Source organism: Choloepus didactylus, chromosome Y, assembly GCF_015220235.1.
Source record: "Choloepus didactylus isolate mChoDid1 chromosome Y, mChoDid1.pri, whole genome shotgun sequence".
Lineage (NCBI taxonomy): Eukaryota > Metazoa > Chordata > Mammalia > Pilosa > Megalonychidae > Choloepus > Choloepus didactylus.
The window spans coordinates 29,398,269-29,419,945 of NC_051335.1; the positions used below are offsets into that span (position 1 = coordinate 29,398,269).

The following is a 21,677-nucleotide window of genomic DNA, read 5'->3' on the forward strand; positions in this document are numbered from 1 at the left end:
TCTTATTTCATTTTTATTATTTTTTGGAGTAAAGAAACTGTTCAAAAATTGTGGTGATGAATGCACAACTATATGATAATACTGTGAACAACTGATTGCACACTTTGGATGATCATATGGTATGTGACTACATCTCAATAAAAGTTTCAGGAAAAAGAATATACATCTCTTCATAACATTAAAAAGGTTTCCTTGACAAATTTAAAAAGAAAGGATAAGAGAGGTGAGGATTGAGGGAGAGTGCAGAAATGAAGATTGTCAGGAAAGGTAACTAAAATTAAAAAGGGAGACCAAAATAAGATATGACATGTAAAAACCAACAGATAAAATGATCTGAGTAAGTACTGCCTTCACAGTAATAACATTGAATGTTAATGGATTAAACTCCCCAATTAAAAGGCATAGATTAGCATAATGGATAAAAATAGTATGATCCGACTATATGCTGTCAACAAGAGACCCACATTGTACCCAAAGGTACAAATAGGTTGAAAATGAAAGGTTGGAAAAAGATATTCCATGCAAATAGTAACAACAACAACAACAAAAAGAGCTGGGGTAGCTTTAATAATATCACACAAAATAGACTTTAAGTGCAAAACTGTTCTAAGAGACAAAGAGGGACACTGTATATTAATAAAAGGGGCAATCCACCAAGAAGAAATAACAATCATAAACACTTATGTACCTAGCCATTGTGCCCTGAAATCCATGAGACAAACACTGGCAAAAATGAACAGAGAAATAGACATCTCTATAATAATAGTAGGTGACTTCAATACCCCACTCTCATCAATAAATAGAACACCTAGACAGAAGATCAATAAGGAAACTTAGAACTTGAATAATATGAGAAATGAACTAGACCTAACAGATATACAGAGAACATTGCACCCCCAAACAGCAGCATATGTATTCTTCTCAAGTGCTCGTGGATCATTCTCCAGGATAGACCACATGTTGTGTCACAAAAGAAGTCTCAATAAATTTAAAAAGATCAAAATCATAAAAAGCACTTTCTCTGAGTATAGTAAAATGAAGCTGAAAATCAATAATAGGCAGAGAATTGAAAAATTCACAAATATATGGAAGTTAAACAGCACACTCAAACAATCAGTGGTCAAAGAAGAAATCGCAAGAGAAATCAGTAAATATCACAAGATGGATGAAAACAAGAACATAACATATTAAAACTTATGGGATATAGTGAAGGCAGTGCTGAAATGGAAATTTATAGCCCTAAACATCTACATTAAAAGAGAAGGAAGAGGTGGCCAAGTAGAAGATGGTGGCATAGAGAGGTGTGGAAGCTAGTTTGTCCCCCTGGAACAACTAATAAACAACGAAGAACAACTACTAAACAATCTGGAATAACTGCAGGGGACAAAAGTGACTGTTCACTCGTCATACACCAACAAGCATTAGCAGGAATGCCTGAGATTGCTGCATAAAATCTGTAAGTAAAAACTGTGGCTCCAAGCTGGGAGCCCCCTACCCCCATGGCCTGAACTGCAAAGCCTTGCAGTGCTAGAGAGCAGCACTCTCTGAGCAAGCAAATATAGCTTAGCTGAGCTCCAACTGGGGTTGTAATTAACAAACATGGACAGCTCAATACAAGCTACAAATCCCCAACAAGCAGGCAGAGGCTTTTGGTGATGACTGACCTTGGAGGGTGGCACAGAGTTCCCAGCACTCTGACCCAGACAAGGTTGGAGATAGCACAGGCAGAGAGAATGTTCAAATGCTAATGACCTCTCCCTAGGGGGGTTATCTTCCCTGAGAGGAAAAAGGTGGTGCCAAGCTCTACTACCTGCCTTCCATTCAGAACCAGACCCCAGAGCCTGGGGAAAAAGAGCCATGGGCCACACTTCCTTACACCAGTCAGAAGGTACAGGCTGACAGGCACCATCTGCTTGGCAGAAAAGCACAGAGACTTGAGGCCTCACAGGGTGTATCAATCTTTGAAGACACCCTCTGGGAAACTGGATACTGTTGCATCCTTCGGAGACCTGAGACAATTCTGGTCTGGGGAAACCTGATTGGGGTAACCAAGTGTGCCAGGTTGAATGTATTATGTCTCCTTAGATGCCATTACCTTTGATGCAATCTTGTGTGTGCAGACCTACTAGTGTTGATTAGATTGTAGTTCTACTGCATGTTTCCATGGAGATGTGACTCAATCAACTGTGGACAGGACCTTGATTGGATAATTTCCGTGGAGGTGTGACCCCACCCATTCAGGTTGGGTCTGAATTAGTTCACTGGAGCACTATATAAGCTCTGACAGAAGGAGGGAGCTTGCTACAGCCAAGAGGGACACTGAAGAATGCAAAGGAGCTGAGAGAGGAGCTTCAGCTTACAGAGACATTTTGGAAATAGCCTTTGAAAGCAGACTTTTGCTCCAGAGAAGCTAAGAGAGGACAAATACCCCAAGATCAGCTGAGAGTGACATTTTGGAGAGAAGCTGAAGCCTAGAGAAGAACATCCTGGGAGAAAGCCATTTTGAAACCAGAACTGTGGCACAGACACCAGCCACATGCCTTCCCAGCTAACAGAGGTTTTCTGGACACCATTGGCCATCCTCCAGTGAAGGTATCTGATTGTTGATGACTTACCTTGCACACTTTATGGCCTAAGACTGTAACTTTGTAACCAAATAAACCCCCTTTACAAAAGCCAATCCATTTCTAGTGGTTTTCATTCTGGCAGTATTAGCAAACTAGAACACCAAGGAAACCAGATGCTTAGACAACAGAAAACTACAACCTACACTAAGAAAAACAAAGTTATGGCCAGGTCAAAGGAACAAACTTACTCTTCAATTAAGATACAGGAATTTAAACAACTAATACTAAATCAATTCAAAAAGTTTAGGGAAGATATGGCAAAAGAGATGATGCATATAATGAAAACATTGGGCATACATAAGGTAGAAATCTCAAGTTCAAAAAAAACAACTGGCAGAATCTATGGAAATGAAAGGCACAGCAAAAGAGATGAAAGACACAATGGAGACATACAACAGCAGATCTCAAGAGGCAGAAGAAAACACTCAGAAACTGGAGATCAAGACACTTGAAAGCCTATACACAAAAGAATAGATAAAGAATGGAAAAATATGAGCAACATCTTGGGGAACTTAATGACAAAAAGAAATGCAGGAATGTACATGTCATTGGTTTCCCAGAAGGAAAAGAGAAGGGAAAAGGGGTAGAAGCAATAATAGAGGAAATAATCAATGAAAATTTCCCATCTTTTATGAAAGACATAAAATTATGGATCCAAGAAGCACAATGTACCCCAAACAGAATAGATTTGAATAGGCCTATGCCAAGACACTTAATAATCAGATTATGAAACATCAAAGAAAAAGAGAGAATCCTGAAAGCGGCAAGAGAAAAGCAATCCATCACCTGCAAAGGAAGCTTGATAAGACTATGTGTGGATTTCTCAATAGAAACCACGGAGACAAGAAGAAAGTGGGGTGATATATCTAAGATACTGAAAGAGAAAAACCACCAACCAAGAATCCTATATCTGGCAAAACTGTCTTTCAAATATGAAGGAGGGCAGAGTGGTGAAGTATGGGTTTTAGTTACTCCTCTGGCGCAGTTGGTAGAAAGCCAGGAACTGCACGGACCAGACACCACAGAGGAATTTGAGGTTGGAAATATTTCATACAACACTCACAAACATATGGAACAACAGAGATCAGTGAAATATCTAAGCTCTTGATGCCAGGGGGCCCATGCCCCTCCCTTTCAGGCACAGTCCTGTGGGAGGAGGGCCCATCAGGGCTGGGAACCAAGAGGGAGAACTGCAGTTGCACCACTGATTAACAAACTCAGACTGCTGAACAAAAACTATAATCATAGATAAACTGAGACCAGATACCAGAGAATCTGTGAGCAGTCAGCCTAGTGTAGAGGAGACAGGGCTAGCAAGAACAGCAAATAATAATAATAGCAATAATAATAATAATAAAATAAAAACAGAGACTTTTTGGAGTCTGGGTGAACACAATATGGAGAAGGGCCCTCCAGTCTCAAACAGAAACAGGCATGTATGCAAATCCAGGGGGCAGGGGCCCTTGCCTGAAAAGCTGGTTTCTCTGCTCTCTCGACTGTTTCTTAATCACCCTCAACTCCTTGTCTTTTAGCATTTCAGTAGCCCATTACATCTGCAAAACCTGTAAATAGTCCATACTAGGCCCTTCTTTTTTTTCTTTTTTCTTTTTTTTTAAATCTTTTTCTCTTTTCTGAAGCAGCTATTCTAAGAAGCCCATTACAGAAACCCTCAACAACTTGCAATTTGGGCCCATGCAAGAGCAGAGCTAAAATAGCTCTGAGAGATAAAGCAATAAGTCTAGTAGCAGAGAAAATTCACTAAACACCATAACTTCCCAAGGAAAGGGGATCATGGCCCAGCTCCAGTGGTAGCCCTCCTTTTGGGAACTCAGATACCAGGGGCTGGAATTCAGACACCACCTTCAGTCAGCCATGCCCCTGACAGGGTCAGGTTCACCAGTAGTACCAAAGGCTCCACACCTCTTTACACAAGTGGAATAACTGCAGGCTGGCAAGCACCACCTGCTGGGCAGCATTGGAGAAGCGTAGACTCTAAAGGCCTCACAGGAAGGTCTCATTCTCAAGGAAACTCTATACCATCTTCCTGAAACCTGGGCCTCACTGGACTGGGAAAAACCTGACTGTGGTTGAGCATATCTGAGAAGACCCTCACACAAAAAGTTGCATAGAGACAGGGCAAGAAACAGAAAAACAGGGGGTAGAAAATGCTGATCAACTAAACAGAATCTAAGTTAAAGGTCTAGAATAAGCTGAACTGAACACCAAAGGTTAGAGAACAAAGCCAACCAACAAGGAAACCCTAGGAAAAAGAGTGAAAACAAGCTCCAGAATAAAGTAACCAAGAAAGTCAGATGCCTAGGCAGCTTAAGATAATGAGGCATACTAGGAAACATGAAAATATGGACCAGTCAAAGGAACAAACTAACAGTTCAACTGAGATATAGGAGTTCAGCAATTATTGCTAAATCAATTCAATGAACTGAAGGAAGAACTAATTGGAGATGTTCAAACAAATCTAAATCAATTAAAAAATGAAGTCGGAGGCGGGGCAAGATGGCAGACTGGTGAGCTGTATGTTTTAGTTACTCCTCCAGGAAAGTAGGTAAAAAGCCAGGAACTGCGTGGACTGGACACCACAGAGCAATCTGTCTTTGGGCATACTTCATACAACACTCATGAAAACGTGGAACTGCTGAGATCAGTGAAATCTGTAAGTTTTTGCGGCCAGGGGACCCGCGCCCCTCCCTGCCAGGCTCAGTCCCGGGGGAGGAGGGGCTGTCAGCTCCGGGAAGGAGAAGGGAGAATTGCAGTGGCTGCTCTTATCGGAAACTCATTCTACTGATTCAAACTCCAACCATAGATAGACTGAGACCAGACACCAGAGACTCTGAGAGCAGCCAGCCCAGCAGAGAGGAGACAGGCATAGAAAAAAAACAACACGAAAAACTCCAAAATAAAAGCAGAGGATTTTTGGAGTTCTGGTGAACACAGAAAGGGGAAGGGCGGAGATCAGGCCTTGAGGCGCATATGCAAATCCCGAAGCAAAGCTGATCTCTCTGCCCTGTGCACCTTTCCATAATGGCCCTGGTTGCTTTGTCTATTAGCATTTCAATAACCCATTAGATCTCTGATGAGGGCCGTTTTTTTTTTTTTTTTTTTAAATCCTATTTGCTTTTTCTAAAACAATTACTCTAAAAAGCTCAATACAGAAAGCTTCAAAGAATTGAAATTTGGGCACGTCAAGTCAAGAGCAGAACTAAGAGGGCTCTGAGACAAAAGGCAATAATCCAGTGGCTGAGAAAATTCACTAAACAACACAACTTCCCAAGAAAAGGGGGGTGTCCGCTCACAGCCACCATCCTGGTGGACAGGAAACACTCCTGCCCATCGCCAGCCCCATAGCCCAGAGCTGCCCCAGACAACCCAGTGTGACGGAAGTGCTTCAAATAACAGGCACACACCACAAAACTGGGCGTGGACATTAGCCTTCCCTGCAACCTCAGCTGAATGTCCCAGAGCTGGGAAGGGGGAGCAGTGTGAATTAACAGAGCCCCATTCAGCCAACATTTGAGCAGACTGGGAGCCTCCCAACACAGCCCAGCAGCCCAGAACTGCCCTGGGGGGACGGCACTCACCTGTGACATAGCACAGTCATCCCTCAACAGAGGACCCGGGGTGCACAGCCTGGAAGAGGGGCCCACTTGCAAGTCTCAGGAGCCATACGCCAATACCAAAGACTTGTGGGTCAGTGGCAGAGACAAACTGTGGCAGGACTGAACTGAAGGATTAGACTATTGCAGCAGCTTTAAAACTCTAGGATCATCAGGGAGATTTGATTGTTAGGGCCAACCCCCTCCCCGACTGCCCAGAAACACGCCCCACATACAGGGCAGGCAACACCAACTACACACGCAAGCTTGGTACACCAATTGGGCCCCACAAGACTCACTCCCCTACTCACCAAAAAGGCTAAGCAGGGGAGATCTGGCTTGTGGAGGACAGGTGGCTCGTGGACGCCACCTGCTGGTTAGTTAGAGAAAGTGTACTCCACGAAGCTGTAGATCTGATAAATTAGAGATAAGGACTTCAACTGGTCTACAAACCCTAAAAGAACCCTATCAAGTTCAGCAAATGCCACGAGGCCAAAAACAACAGAAAATTATAAAGCATATGAAAAAACCAGACGATATGGATAACCCAAGCCCAAGCACCCAAATCAAAAGACCAGAAGAGTCACAGCACATAGAGCAGCTACTCAAAGAACTAAAGACGAACAATGAGACCCTAGTACGGGATATGAAGGAAATCAAGAAGACCCTAGAAGAGCATAAAGAAGACATTGCAAGACTAAATAAAAAAATGGATGATCTTATGGAAATTAAAGAAACTGCTGACCAAATTAAAAAGATTCTGGACACTCATAGTACAAGACTAGAGGAAGTTGAACAACGAATCAGTGACCTGGAAGATGACAGAATGGAAAATGAAAGCATAAAAGAAAGAATGGGGAAAAAAATTGAAAAACTCGAAATGGACCTCAGGGATATGATAGATAATATAAAACGTCCGAATATAAGACTCATTGGTGTCCCAGAAGGGGAAGAAAAGGGTAAAGGTCTAGGAAGAGTATTCAAAGAAATTGTTGGGGAAAACTTCCCAAATCTTCTAAACAACATAAATACACAAATCATAAATGCTCAGCGAACTCCAATTAGAATAAATCCAAAAAAACCCACTCCGAGACATATACTGATCACACTGTCAAACACAGAAGAGAAGGAGCAAGTTCTGAAAGCAGCAAGAGAAAAGCAATTCACCACATACAAAGGAAACAGCATAAGACTAAGTAGTGACTACTCAGCAGCCACCATGGAGGCGAGAAGGCAGTGGCACGATATATTTAAAATTCTGAGTGAGAGGAATTTCCAGCCAAGAATACTTTACCCAGCAAAGCTCTCCTTCAAATTTGAGGGAGAGCTTAAATTTTTCACAGACAAAGAAATGCTGAGAGAATTTGCTAACAAGAGACCTGCCCTACTGGAGATACTAAAGGGAGCCCTACAGACAGAGAAACAAAGACAGGACAGAGAGACCTGAAGAAAGGTTCAGTACTAAAGAGATTCGGTATGGGTACAATAAAGGATATTAATAGAGACAGGGAAAAATATGGCAAACATAATCCAAAGGATAAGATGGCCAATTCAAGAAATGCCTTCACGGTTTTAACGTTGAATGTAAATGGATTAAACTCCCCAATTAAAAGATATAGATTCGCAGAATGGATCAAAAAAAATGAACCATCAATATGTTGCATACAGGAGACTCATCTTAGACACAGGGACACAAAGAAACTGAAAGTGAAAGGATGGAAAAAAATATTTCATGCAAGCTACAGCCAAAAGAAAGCAGGTGTAGCAATATTAATCTCAGATAAAATAGACTTCAAATGCAGGGATGTTTTGAGAGACAAAGGCCACTACATACTAATAAAAGGGGCAATTCAGCAAGAAGAAATAACAATCGTAAATGTCTATGCACCCAATCAAGGTGCCACAAAATACATGAGAGAAACATTGGCAAAACTAAAGGAAGCAATTGACGTTTCCACAATAATAGTGGGAGACTTCAACACATCACTCTCTCCTATAGATAGATCAACCAGACAGAAGACCAATAAGGAAATTGAAAACCTGAACAATCTGATAAATGAATTAGATTTAACAGACATCTACAGGACATTACATCCCAAATCACCAGGATACACATACTTTTCTAGTGCTCACGGAACTTTCTCCAGAATAGATCATATGCTGGGACATAAAACAAGCCTCAATAAATTTAAAAAGATTGAAATTATTCAAAGCACATTCTCTGACCACAATGGAATACAATTAGAAGTCAATAACCATCAGAGACTTAGAAAATTCACAAATACCTGGAGGTTAAACAACACACTCCTAAATAATCAGTGGGTTAAAGAAGAAATAGCAAGAGAAATTGCTAAATATATAGAGACGAATGAAAATGAGAACACAACATACCAAAACCTATGGGATGCAGCAAAAGCAGTGCTAAGGGGGAAATTTATAGCACTAAACGCATATATTAAAAAGGAAGAAAGAGCCAAAATCAAAGAACTAATGGATCAACTGAAGAAGCTAGAAAATGAACAGCAAACCAATCCTAAACCAAGTACAAGAAAAGAAATAACAAGGATTAAAGCAGAAATAAATGACATAGAGAACAAAAAAACAATAGAAAGGTTAAATATCACCAAAAGTTGGTTCTTTGAGAAGATCAACAAGATTGACAAGCCCCTAGCTAGACTGACAAAATCAAAAAGAGAGAAGACCCATATAAACAAAATAATGAATGAAAAAGGTGACATAACTGCAGATCCTGAAGAAATTAAAAAAATTATAAGAGGATATTATGAACAACTGTATGGCAACAAACTGGATAATGTAGAAGAAATGGACAATTTCCTGGAAACATATGAACAACCTAGACTGACCAGAGAAGAAATAGAAGACCTCAACCAACCCATCACAAGCAAAGAGATCCAATCAGTCATCAAAAATCTTCCCACAAATAAATGCCCAGGGCCAGATGGCTTCACAGGGGAATTCTACCAAACTTTCCAGAAAGAACTGACACCAATCTTACTCAAACTCTTTCAAAACATTGAAAAAAATGGAACACTACCTAATTCATTTTATGAAGCTAACATCAATCTAATACCAAAACCAGGCAAAGATGCTACAAAAAAGGAAAACTACCGGCCAATCTCCCTAATGAATATAGATGCAAAAATCCTCAACAAAATACTTGCAAATAGAATCCAAAGACACATTAAAAAAATCATACACCATGACCAAGTGGGGTTCATTCCAGGCATGCAAGGATGGTTCAACATAAGAAAAACAATCAATGTATTACAACACATTAAAAACTCAAAAGGGAAAAATCAATTGATCATCTCAATAGATGCTGAAAAAGCATTTGACAAAATCCAACATCCCTTTTTGATAAAAACACTTCAAAAGGTAGGAATTGAAGGAAACTTCCTCAACATGATAAAGAGCATATATGAAAAACCCACAGCCAGCATAGTACTCAATGGTGAGAGACTGAAAGCCTTCCCTCTAAGATCAGGAACAAGACAAGGATGCCCGCTGTCACCACTGTTATTCAACATTGTGCTGGAAGTGCTAGCCAGGGCAATCCGGCAAGACAAACAAATAAAAGGCATCCAAATTGGAAAAGAAGAAGTAAAACTGTCATTGTTTGCAGATGATATGATCTTATATCTAGAAAACCCTGAGAAATCAACGATACACCTACTAGAGCTAATAAACAAATTTAGCAAAGTAGCGGGATACAAGATTAATGCACATAAGTCAGTAATGTTTCTATATGCTAGAAATGAACAAACTGAAGAGACACTCAAGAAAAAGATACCATTTTCAATAGCAACTAAAAAAATCAAGTACCTAGGAATAAACTTAACCAAAGATGTAAAAGACCTATACAAAGAAAACTACATAACTCTACTAAAAGAAATAGAAGGGGACCTTAAAAGATGGAAAAATATTCCATGTTCATGGATAGGAAGGCTAAATGTCATTAAGATGTCAATTCTACCCAAACTCATCTACAGATTCAATGCAATCCCAATCAAAATTCCAACAACCTACTTTGCAGACTTGGAAAAGCTAGTTATCAAATTTATTTGGAAAGGGAAGATGCCTCGAATTGCTAAAGACACTCTAAAAAAGAAAAACGAAGTGGGAGGACTTACACTCCCTGACTTTGAAGCTTATTATAAAGCCACAGTTGCCAAAACAGCATGGTACTGGCACAAAGATAGACATATAGATCAATGGAATCGAATTGAGAATTCAGAGATAGACCCTCAGATCTATGGCCGACTGATCTTTGATAAGGCCCCCAAAGTCACCGAACTGAGCCATAATGGTCTTTTCAACAAATGGGGCTGGGAGAGTTGGATATCCATATCCAAAAGAATGAAAGAGGACCCCTACCTCACCCCCTACACAAAAATTAACTCAAAATGGACCAAAGATCTCAATATAAAAGAAAGTACCATTAAACTCCTAGAAGATAATGTAGGAAAACATCTTCAAGACCTTGTATTAGGAGGCCACTTCCTAGACTTTACACCCAAAGCACAAGCAACAAAAGAGAAAATAGATAAATGGGAACTCCTCAAGCTTAGAAGTTTCTGCACCTCAAAGGAATTTCTCAAAAAGGTAAAGAGGCAGCCAACTCAATGGGAAAAAATTTTTGGAAACCATGTATCTGACAAAAGACTGATATCTTGCATATACAAAGAAATCCTACAACTCAATGACAATAGTACAGACAGCCCAATTATAAAATGGGCAAAAGATATGAAAAGACAGTTCTCTGAAGAGGAAATACAAATGGCCAAGAAACACATGAAAAAATGTTCAGCTTCACTAGCTATTAGAGAGATGCAAATTAAGACCACAATGAGATACCATCTAACACCGGTTAGAATGGCTGCCATTAAACAAACAGGAAACTACAAATGCTGGAGGGGATGTGGAGAAATTGGAACTCTTATTCATTGTTGGTGGGACTGTATAATGGTTCAGCCACTCTGGAAGTCAGTCTGGCAGTTCCTTAGAAAACTAGAGATAGAGCTACCATTCGATCCAGCGATTGCACTTCTCGGGATATACCCGGAAGATCGGAAAGCAGTGACACGAACAGATATCTGCACGCCAATGTTCATAGCAGCATTATTCACAATTGCCAAGAGATGGAAACAACCCAAATGTCCATCAACAGATGAGTGGACAAATAAAATGTGGTATATACACACGATGGAATACTACGCGGCAGTAAGAAGGAACGATCTGGTGAAACATATGACAACATGGATGAACCTTGAAGACATAATGCTGAGCGAAATAAGCCAGGCACAAAAAGAGAAATATTATATGCTACCACTAATGTGAACTTTGAAAAATGTAAAACAAATGGTTTATAATGTAGAATGTAGGGGAACTAGCAGTAGAGAGCAATTAAGGAAGGGGGAACAATAATCCAAGAAGAACAGATAAGCTATTTAACGTTCTGGGGATGCCCAGAAATGACTATGGTCTGTTAATTTCTGATGGATGTAGTAGGAACAAGTTCACTGAAATGTTGCTATAGTATGTAACTTTCTTGGGGTAAAGTAGGAACATGTTGGAAGTTAAGCAGTTATCTTAGGTTAGTTGTCTTTTTCTTACTCCCTTGCTATGGTCTCTTTGAAATGTTCTTTTATTGTATGTTTGTTTTGTTTTTAACTTTTTTTTTCATACAGTTGATTTGAAAAAAGAAGGGAAAGTTAAAAAAAAAAAAAAAAAGAAAAAAGACAAACAAGGAAAAAAAAAAAAAAAAAAAAAAAACGATGTAGTGCCCCCTTGAGGAGCCTGTGGAGAATGCAGGGGTATTCGCCTACCCCACCTCCATGGTTGCTAACATGACCACAGACATAGGGGACTGGTGGTTTGATGGGTTGAGCCCTCTACCATAAGTTTTACCCTTGGGAAGACGGTTGCTGCAAAGGAGAGACTAGGCCTCCCTGTATTTGTGCCTAAGAGTCTCCTCCTGAATGCCTCTTTGTTGCTCAGATGTGGCCCTCTCTCTCTGGCTAAGCCAACTTGAAAGGTGAAATCACTGCCCTCCCCCCTACGTGGGATCAGACACCCAGGGAAGTGAATCTCCCTGGCAACGTGGAATATGACTCCCGGGGAGGAATGTAGACCCGGCATCGTGGGATGGAGAACATCTTCTTGACCAAAAGGGGGATGTGAAAGGAAATGAAATAAGCTTCAGTGGCAGAGAGATTCCAAAATGAGCCGAGAGATCACTCTGGTGGGCACTCTTACGCACACTTTAGACAACCTTTTTTAGGTTCTAAAGAATTGGGGTAGCTGGTGGTGGATACCTGACACTATTAAACTACAACCCAGAACCCATGAATCTCGAAGACAGTTGTATAAAAATGTAGCTTATGAGGGGTGACAGTGGGATTGGGAATGCCATAAGGACCAAACTCCACTTTGTCTAGTTTATGGATCGATGTGTAGAAAAGTAGGGGAAGCAAACAAACAGACAAAGGTACCTAGTGTTCTTTTTTACTTCAATTGCTCTTTTTCACTCTAATTATTATTCTTGTTATTTTTGTGTGTGTGCTAATGAAGGTGTCAGGGATTGATTTAGGTGATGAATGTACAACTATGTAATGGTACTGTAAACAATCGAAAGTACAATTTGTTTTGTATGACTGCGTGGTATGTGAATGTATCTCAATAAAATGATGATTAAAAAAAAAAAAAAAAAAAAAAAAAAAAAAAAAAAAAAAAAAAAAAAGAGAAGATGGCAGCATAGAGAGGAGTGGAAGCTAGTTTGTCCCCCTGGAATAACTAATAAACAACCAGAAACAACTAGTAAATAATCTGAAATAACTGTGGGGGGACAAACATGGATGTCCACTCATCATACAGCAACCTGAATTGGGAGGAATGCCCCAGAGCACAGGATAAAATCTATAAGTAAAAACTGCAGATCTGAGTGAAGAGCCCCTCCCTTACAGAAGCCTCCCAGTGCTAGAGAGCAGCACTCTCTGAACAAGCGAATATAGCTCAGCTGAGCTCCAACTGGAGTTTTAATTAACAAATGTGGTCTGCTGAATACAAGATACGAATTCCCAACAAGCAGACAGAAGCTTTTGGTAATGACTGACCTTAGAGAGACGGAGGGTGGCCAAAGACCGGCCCTGAAGGGGGCTTTCTGTCCCTTTTTGGGCTCAATTGAGAAAGCCTCAGCCATTTTCAGTTCCCAGTGCTCTGACTCAAACAAGCATGGAGACAGCACAGGCAGAGACCATTCAAATGCTAATAACCTCTCCCTAAGGGGTCTGTCTTCCCTAAGAGGAAAGAGGTGGGGCCCAGCTCTACAACCCACCTTCCATTCAGAACCAGACCCCAGAGCCTGGGAGAAAACAGCCAGAGGCCACACCTCCTTACAATAATCTGGTGTTACAGGCTGACAGGTGCCACCTGATGGGCAGAAAAGCACAGTGACTTGAGGACTCATGTGTGTATCAATCTTCTAAGACACACACAGGGAAACCAGATACTATTGTCTCCTTCCAAGATCTGAGCCCGTTCTTGTCTGGGAAAACCTGATTGGGGAAACCAAGGAACCAGATATCTAGACAACAGAAAACTACAACCTACACTAAGAAAAACAGTTATGGCCCAGTCCAAGGAACAAACTTACACTTCAACTGAGATACAGGAATTGAAACAACTAATACTAAATTAATTCAAAAAGTTTAGGGAAGATATGGCAAAAGAGATGAAGCATATAATGAAAACACTGTATATAAGGTAGAAATCAAAAGTTCAAAGAAACAACTGGCAGAATTGATGGAAATGAAAGGCACATCACAAAAGATGAAAGACACAATGGAGATGTACAACAGCAGATCTCAAGAGGCAGAAGAAAACACTCAGGAACTGGAGAACAAGGCACCTGAAAGCCTGCACACCAAAGAACAGATAGAGAAAAGAATGAAAAAATATGAGCAACGTCTCCAGAAACTTAACGACAAAAGAAAAAGCAGGAATGTACATGTCATTGGTGTCCCAGAAGGAAAAGAGAAGGGAGAAGGGGCAGAAGCAATAACAGAGGAAATAATCAATGAAAATTTCCCATCTCTTATGACACACAGAAAATTACGGATCCAAGAAGCGCAACATATACCAAACAGAATAGCTCTGAATAGGCCTGTGCCAAGACACTTAATAATCAGATTATGAAATGTCAAAGATAAAGAAAGAATCCTAAAAGCCGCAAGAGAAAAGTGATCCATCACATACAAAGGAAGCTTGATAAGACTATGTGTGGATTTCTCAATAGAAATCATGAAGGCAAGAAGGAAGTCGTGTGATATATTTAAGATACTGAAAGAGAAAAACTACCAACCAAGAATCCTATATCTGGCAAAACTGGCCTTCAAATATGACAGAGAGCTTAAAATATTCTCAGACAAACAGACAATCACAGAGTTTGTGAACAAGATACCTGCTCTACAGGAAACACTAAAGGAAGCACTGCAGACAGAAAGGAAAAGACAGCAGTGAGAGGTTTGGAACACAATTTTGGGAGATAGTAGCACAGCAACATAAGTACACTGAACAAAGATGACTGTGAGTATGGTTGAAAGAGGAAGGTTAGGACCATGTGGGACACCAGAACAAAAGATGAAAGATAAAGACTGGGACTGTATAACTTAGTGAAACCTAGGGTGCTCAACAATTGTAATAAAAGGTACAAATATGTTTTTACATGAGGTAGAACAAATGAATGTCAGAATTGCAATGTGTTAAAATAGGGAGGGATTGGGGGGAAATACAATCAACACAAACTAGAGACTATAATTACCAGAAACATTGTATTAAGCTTCCTTTAGTATAACAAAGGCAAAATACCAAAGCCAAATGCATATGGGGGGGTGGGGTGGTGGAAGGGTATGGGACTCCTGTCATTGGTGATGTTGTCTGACCTTATTCTACTTTAGGTTAATGCTAGCTTTCCTTTTGTTGCTTTCTAGCTGTCATGTTTTTTGTGTTTTGTTTTTTTTCTCTCTTTCTTTTTTCTTTTTCTTTTGTCTCTCTGCCTTCTTTGACTCTTCCTCCCTCTTTGTGGAAGAAATGGAGATGTCTGTATATAGATGTCCATATACAGAAACCAACATTTGTTTACTTGGGACGGAATGTATGGTGTGTGAACAAAACCATCTTAAAAAAATGGTTCATGAAGAAACCTTGAGGGCACTCTATTGACTGAAATAAGATAGACACATAAGGACAAATATTGCAGGGTCTCACTGATATGAACTAGTTATAATATGTAAACTCGTAGACATGAAATATAAGTTACCAGGATATAGAATGATGCTAAATGGACAGAGGTGATGGTAGCATGTTGTGAGAATAACTAACAATACTGAATGGTGTGTGAAGATGGTGGAAGGGGTAAGCTCAGAGTCACATATGTCAACAGAAGTAAAGCTGGAGGTTAAAAGATGGGAATGTAGAAAACAGTGTATCTGTGGTGGACAATGTCCATGATTAACTATACAAATATTAGAAATCTCTCTCACAAACTAGAACAAGTGTATGACACTATAACTAGAAGTTAATAATAGAGGGGCATATGTACTATATACTACAGTTATTAGTATTTTAACATTCTTTCATCAACAGTAACAAATGTACTATACCAATACTATGAATCAATAATGGAGGGGGTGGTTAGGGGTATGGGAGGATTTGAGTTTCCTTTTTTTGTCTTTGTTTCTTTTCTGGAGTAGTGAAAATGTTCTAAAAATTGAAAAAAAAAATAATTGTGTTGATGGATGCACAGCTGTATGATGGTACCCTGGGCAACTGATTGTACACTTTGGATCGTCAGAGAGTTGTATGGCATGTGAACAATCTCAATAAAAAAATGCAAAAAAAAAAGAAGAAAAAACCAATAATAAGCTATTGAATTAGACTTCACTGTCCTCTCAGCATCTTAGTTAAGGGAGTTTACAATATGTTTAATCCCTTTGAAAATTCCCAAACTGCAAATTGTAAATGATAAAAGGGCCATCCTTGCCCGATGTCTAGTTTTCCTTTCCTATCTTAGGATTTGGGATCCTGCTGCTAAGTGAATGAAAGAATATAAAGAAGCAAGTGTAACAGAGCTCATTTCAGAGGGATTTCAAATATAATATTAGTTAAATCTTCTCAAACATAACCAAAGCCCAAAACAAGCTAACTAGTGTGGGCTGATATTAGGTTCTTATTCCCAATACTGGTTTCATAAAGCAGTTCTACTATATTTGCAAAAGAGGGGGTGGGGGAAGCATGTATTAAAAGTTTCTTGGGGAAATTCATGCTTTAGAGTTTGGAAACAGAAAAGAACATTTTGTCTTTTCCATTGTTTCCTGTGGCTCATTTTCCCCTTCAGAACTTCATTGAGAGAGCACTATATGTAAACCTAGGGAAGGGGAAAAGCACCCCACCAAAATTTAAGTTCTTCTTTTCCTTTTTCTCCTGCATTGGCCTTGCCTGCCTGAGAAAGAAGAGGCCTCATCCTCACAACTTGAAGTTAAACCTGACTGTAACCTTTTGATTCCATGAGCTATCAATTTTCATCACTGCCTGAGGGAAAGAAAAAGTACTTCAAATTAACATAAGAATCTAGCTTGAATTGAGAGTCACCAGCACTGCCCCACCCCCCAAATAAATTCCATGAAACCTACCTCTTCAAGTTCTACCACAAAGTGGAAAAAAAGTTCCTTATACGTTAGAAATTCCTCAAGGGACTACTCACTTACGCATTAGGTAGTTTTATAACGTTGAATTTGTGTAGCATCTGCAAGGCATATTTTGACTACATATTCTTCTCTAACCTTTTCACCCTTTTTTGTTCAGTTGAAGTTAATGTAATATTGTACTTTTTGTTTGTTTCATTTTTAGACAAATTTCCAAAGCTTGCAGACCTTGCCCCCAACCCCACCATAATATGACTTTCAGCCATATTTTCAAGTTGATGCATCAGAATATTGCAGAAAGTTAAAATTTAGAACTGCCACTCTGTGCACCACTTTACCAAACACTTAAAAACACAAAGGTAGGAAAACCATAAATTTGGACTTTAAAACTATCTCCCTCATCAGTCTCAGCATACCTGAACATACATTTCTTGCTCATATAGGATGTTTTGTGTGTAAATTACTCCCTCACCAAAATATTTATAAATTAACTCATTTAACTAAGAGCACATGCCCAATTTTAAATATTTTAAATAATTTAGTACAATTGAACCTTCTTATAATCTAGTTCCTCTGTGGAATAGTTTGAATACTCCCAGGTCAGACTGAGTCCCAACATGTTTCCACACAGAAGTGTTCCCTGAAGGATACCAGTGTTGGAAGGAGTTGAACTTTATTTATTGGACATATACATATCTATATGTGTGTGTGTGAGTGTGTGTATATAATTTTGTACATGGAATAGTGGAACCCGTTCTGTTTTTGTTTGATTTTTTCTTTAGGAAATCATGTTCCCTTCCTGTAATAGGCAATTTCCATAATCTGCAGTTTACTTATTCCATTTTCCACCCACAAAGACCACCAAGTTCAAAACTGATTTGCCAAACATGGAAAAGACAACAAAAATACACCAAATTGAGAATGTTCAGAACAAAGCTGTCCAAGTTTGAAGCATGTTTTAGAATGGCTCCCCTACCAAATTGCTTTTGTCAGATTTACTGACCTGCACTCTGACTTCCGTCATGTCCAGGCGTCTTGCAAGCTCCTTTCTGAGGGGAGAAAACAGCAAATGTTCAATACTGGGAGTTGTGAATGAAGTGATGTTTATAAGGATGTATGTTTCATGCTTCTTTTTATATTTACCTACTCCTTCATGACTCCCCACTCACAGTCCCCACCCAGTATGCTGTTCTGTAATACCCAGCTCCAGGCTTGTTTTAGGGAACTTCACTCCCCAAATCTAAGTTGGTGCCAACAACTCAGTAGACAAGATAAATAATTTTAATGCACTTTTTAAAAAATAAAACAAAGTAAACAAATCTATGATGAACAAGATTGTCAAAGGTTTTAAAAAGGCAGGATCAGACACTGCACTTGCACAACAGTGCTTCACTCTCCTCACCCTAGTTCCAGCTCTGGTTCGATTAAAATTTTATTACAAAAAGCAGGTCACTGACCAAAGTTTCCAGACTTGATTCATGTAAATATTGCACAAAAATATTTACCTTGATGTCCAGAAGGCATCCCCCACCCCCACCCCCACCCCACTGACGCGGAGCGTAAGGGCAAAAGAAAGGCTCCAGTGGCCTTGATCCCCCACTAGGGCTTTTGCCTCAGAAGCCAAAGGTATCTCAGAACAAGCCTGAGCCTTGTGGAGAACTGAGCGCCTCCTAGAACAAGCTGCTTACCGCTCAAGCACGCTGGGGTATTGAGTGTGTTCGAAAACGCTCTCCAGCTCCTGCACCTGTACTGGGGTAAACTTTTTGCGGGGGCGACCTTGCTTCCCAGCCCCAGGCTGGGGACCCATGGTGGTTGCAAGCACCTGCTCCCCCTGCTGCTGCTGCTGCCCAGACTCCTGGCTGTCGACGCCGCCCTCATGGTTACCATCATCCACGGGGCCTGGAGCTCCCACGACAACGTGGCCACCTTCTCCTGCTGCTGCTACTGCTCCCTGCTCAGGTTCGGACCGTATTTCCTCCTGGTAGATTCCCAGGTAGTCGGTGTCATCGAAGCTGTACAAGGTCTCCTGAATCGTGTGGATTAAGTTGTGAGCCTCCAGAGACTCTGCGATGGGGTTCACGACCATCCACTGATTGGATCCTGAGATTGGCACTACGGCTGGGTTGGGATCTCTTTCTGGTGTGTGGACCTGGTTACAAAGTGTCTGCTGCAGGTTCAAAGCATACATGTTCTCCATGAGATGCCCACGATTGGCTGTTTCCTTACCGCCAGTTGCGGTGGGTGGAATTTGCTGAGCGCGCATGCGGCCTAAGGTGTGGCCATAAAGTAGAGGGCGGGGCATACATGAAGGGAGCTGGTAGGGGGAATGCAGTGTGCGGAATGGTGCCGCCAATTTGGAGCTTAGCTGAGGATTCCTAACTCCGGCAGAGTGACCATCCAGAGGAAGGGGCTGTGCTGGATTGTGCAATCTGATTTTGGGGTGGGAGGAGAGGAGGGGCAAGACCTCACAGTAGCTCTGGGAGTGCTTGGAGAAAAGTTTGGAGAACGTCTCATGGCTGAACTCTCCATATCCAGCAATCTGGTGGGGTAAGTATTTAAGCTGAAATGATTATCTAGGGGGCTACTTGCCATGAATTTGTGCAAGGAAAGCAAAGTATACCATACTCCCTGGGGATACAGGAGTGGGAGCTTGTGGCTGGGTTTGCTCAGATGCACGGTGTAAGAAATCCAATGCACCCCTTAAAAAAGTCCAAGGACTCCAGGTGTTTAGTAATGAATCCAGACCAGACTGCAAATATAGAAACCTGCCCATGTTTAAAGCACTCAAGAATGTTTATACTATACAGCCCATCCCTTTTAGGGGTGTGTTGAAGATAAATAAGTTCATATTTGTAAAATACTTAGAACAATGTCTGGTACATAGTAAGTATTACACACCTATTAAGAAATAAATGTGAAAGGATAACTTTGTGCCCAGGCATTTTCAAAGGTTTATCACTCTGGACAAAAGATATTTTAGTGAGGACAGTGTTAACAGGATATTAGACAGAAAAGGCAATATTTTTATTGAGGAAGGAAGCTCCTCTAAGCTCCATAAACTGATTTTGCACATAAAGGATGACAGAATTGTACAATGGCAGGCCTGGATGATTCCTAATAACTTATCTGGTTCCTATCACTTATCTTAAAGATTTAGACACCTGGGTCTATAAGCGACTTGTCCATTAGTCACAGAAATAGTTAGTGGCAAGTCCATGCCTTCAGACTTTCAGAAAGCCTGTTTGTGACTAAGTATATTGATGAAGGCCTTTAAATAAGAAGAAAAACCTTTGGGTGAAAATTATCATTGGGCAGAATCTGCTACTCAGAGATTGAATACCCTTGTCTAGACAAGGAAGGCATGAACTCATGGCAAAGGGGAGTGCTCAAAGGACAAAGAAACAGGTCTTTCAAGCGTATGTTTGTCCTCAGTGAAAAAATAAAGGGAGCAGGGAAAATTACAGTGACTGTGGACCTGCTAAAAATCTCAACTCAGGATTTCTATGGATCCACAGTTTAGTAGGCTTAGGCCTCCTTCTGCACCACAGAGCTTGGTAATTACACTGTCTCTCCCACTCCTGTCCCCACTAGTCCCCATGTGCAAACAACAACCCAAGAGAATTTTTCATGAGGAAAGCAGGGATTTAGTAAATGGTAACTACTATTATATTATTGTTCAGCATGTAATTTTAAATGCATTTATGTTTCTTATAGATTATATGTCTTCTATTAACATGTATATAATAATAATGGCAATGCTGGACTCAGAAATTGCATGGCCCTTTGTTGTGGATTCACAACATAAAATGAACAAAAGTTTGGATTTGGTGGGACTAAATTTCACTTTAACCATTGAAAATTCAGTGTCCAAATTAAGATGTGCTGTAAGTGTAAAAATACACACGAGATTTTGAAGACATAGAGAAAAAAGAGAGAATGTAAAATATCTCATTAATAACTTTATAAATTGATTACATGCTGCAATTATAATGGTTTAGATACATTGGGTCAAATAAATATGTTATTAAAATTTATGTCACCCGTTACCTTTTCTTTTTTAAAATATGGCTACTAGAAATTTAAATGACCTCTATAGCTTGAATTATGTTTCCATAGGATAACACTGGTTTAGGTATGCTCTGAGCATCCTCCTAACATCAGGGTGGGACAGCTCTGCCTCACTTTTAAACAAGTCATGCCCAGTCGAACTTTTTTGTTAGGTCTAATAGTTTGTGTGTATGCGTATTATTTAGTTTTTTATATGTAAGGTCACGTCACTTTCCAAGAGAGATAGTTATTCTTCTTCTTTTCTAATCTGTGTGCCTTTTAGAACTTTTTCTTGCTTATTTGCCTTGGCTAGAAACTCTAGTTCAATGTTGAATAGAAGTGGTGAGCGTGTACATCCTTTTCTTGTTCCTGATTTCAGGGTGAAGTCTTTTAGTTTTTCACCATTAAGTATGATATTATCTATGGGTTTCTCATAGACATTCTTTATCAGGTTGCAGAAATTCCTTCCTTTTCCTAGTTTGCCGAGTTTTTATTTAATCATTAAAAGGTGTTGGATTTTGCCAAATGCTTTTTCTACATATTCAGATGATCATATGTGTTTTTTATCTTTTATTCTATTAATATGACATATTACATTGCTTGATTTTCATATGTTGAACCAACTGTACATTCTTGGGATAAATACAACCTAGTCATAGTGTGTAATCCTC

The 21,677-nt window shown here is 40.0% G+C and overlaps 1 protein-coding gene across 1 annotated transcript in view; it reads right to left on the bottom strand.

Annotated features, from left to right (window-relative positions):
* LOC119524082 overlaps positions 1-19,222 on the bottom strand; it is a 70,925-nt gene extending 51,703 nt beyond the window's left edge. Inside the window, exons 1-2 of the mRNA XM_037822743.1 lie at positions 18,648-19,222; positions 17,963-18,008 (exon numbers count right to left, since the gene is read on the bottom strand). Of these exons, the coding sequence (XP_037678671.1) occupies positions 17,963-18,008; positions 18,648-19,222 (621 nt within the window). The remainder of the gene's footprint in view (positions 1-17,962; positions 18,009-18,647) is intronic.
* Positions 19,223-21,677: the final 2,455 nt, after the last annotated feature.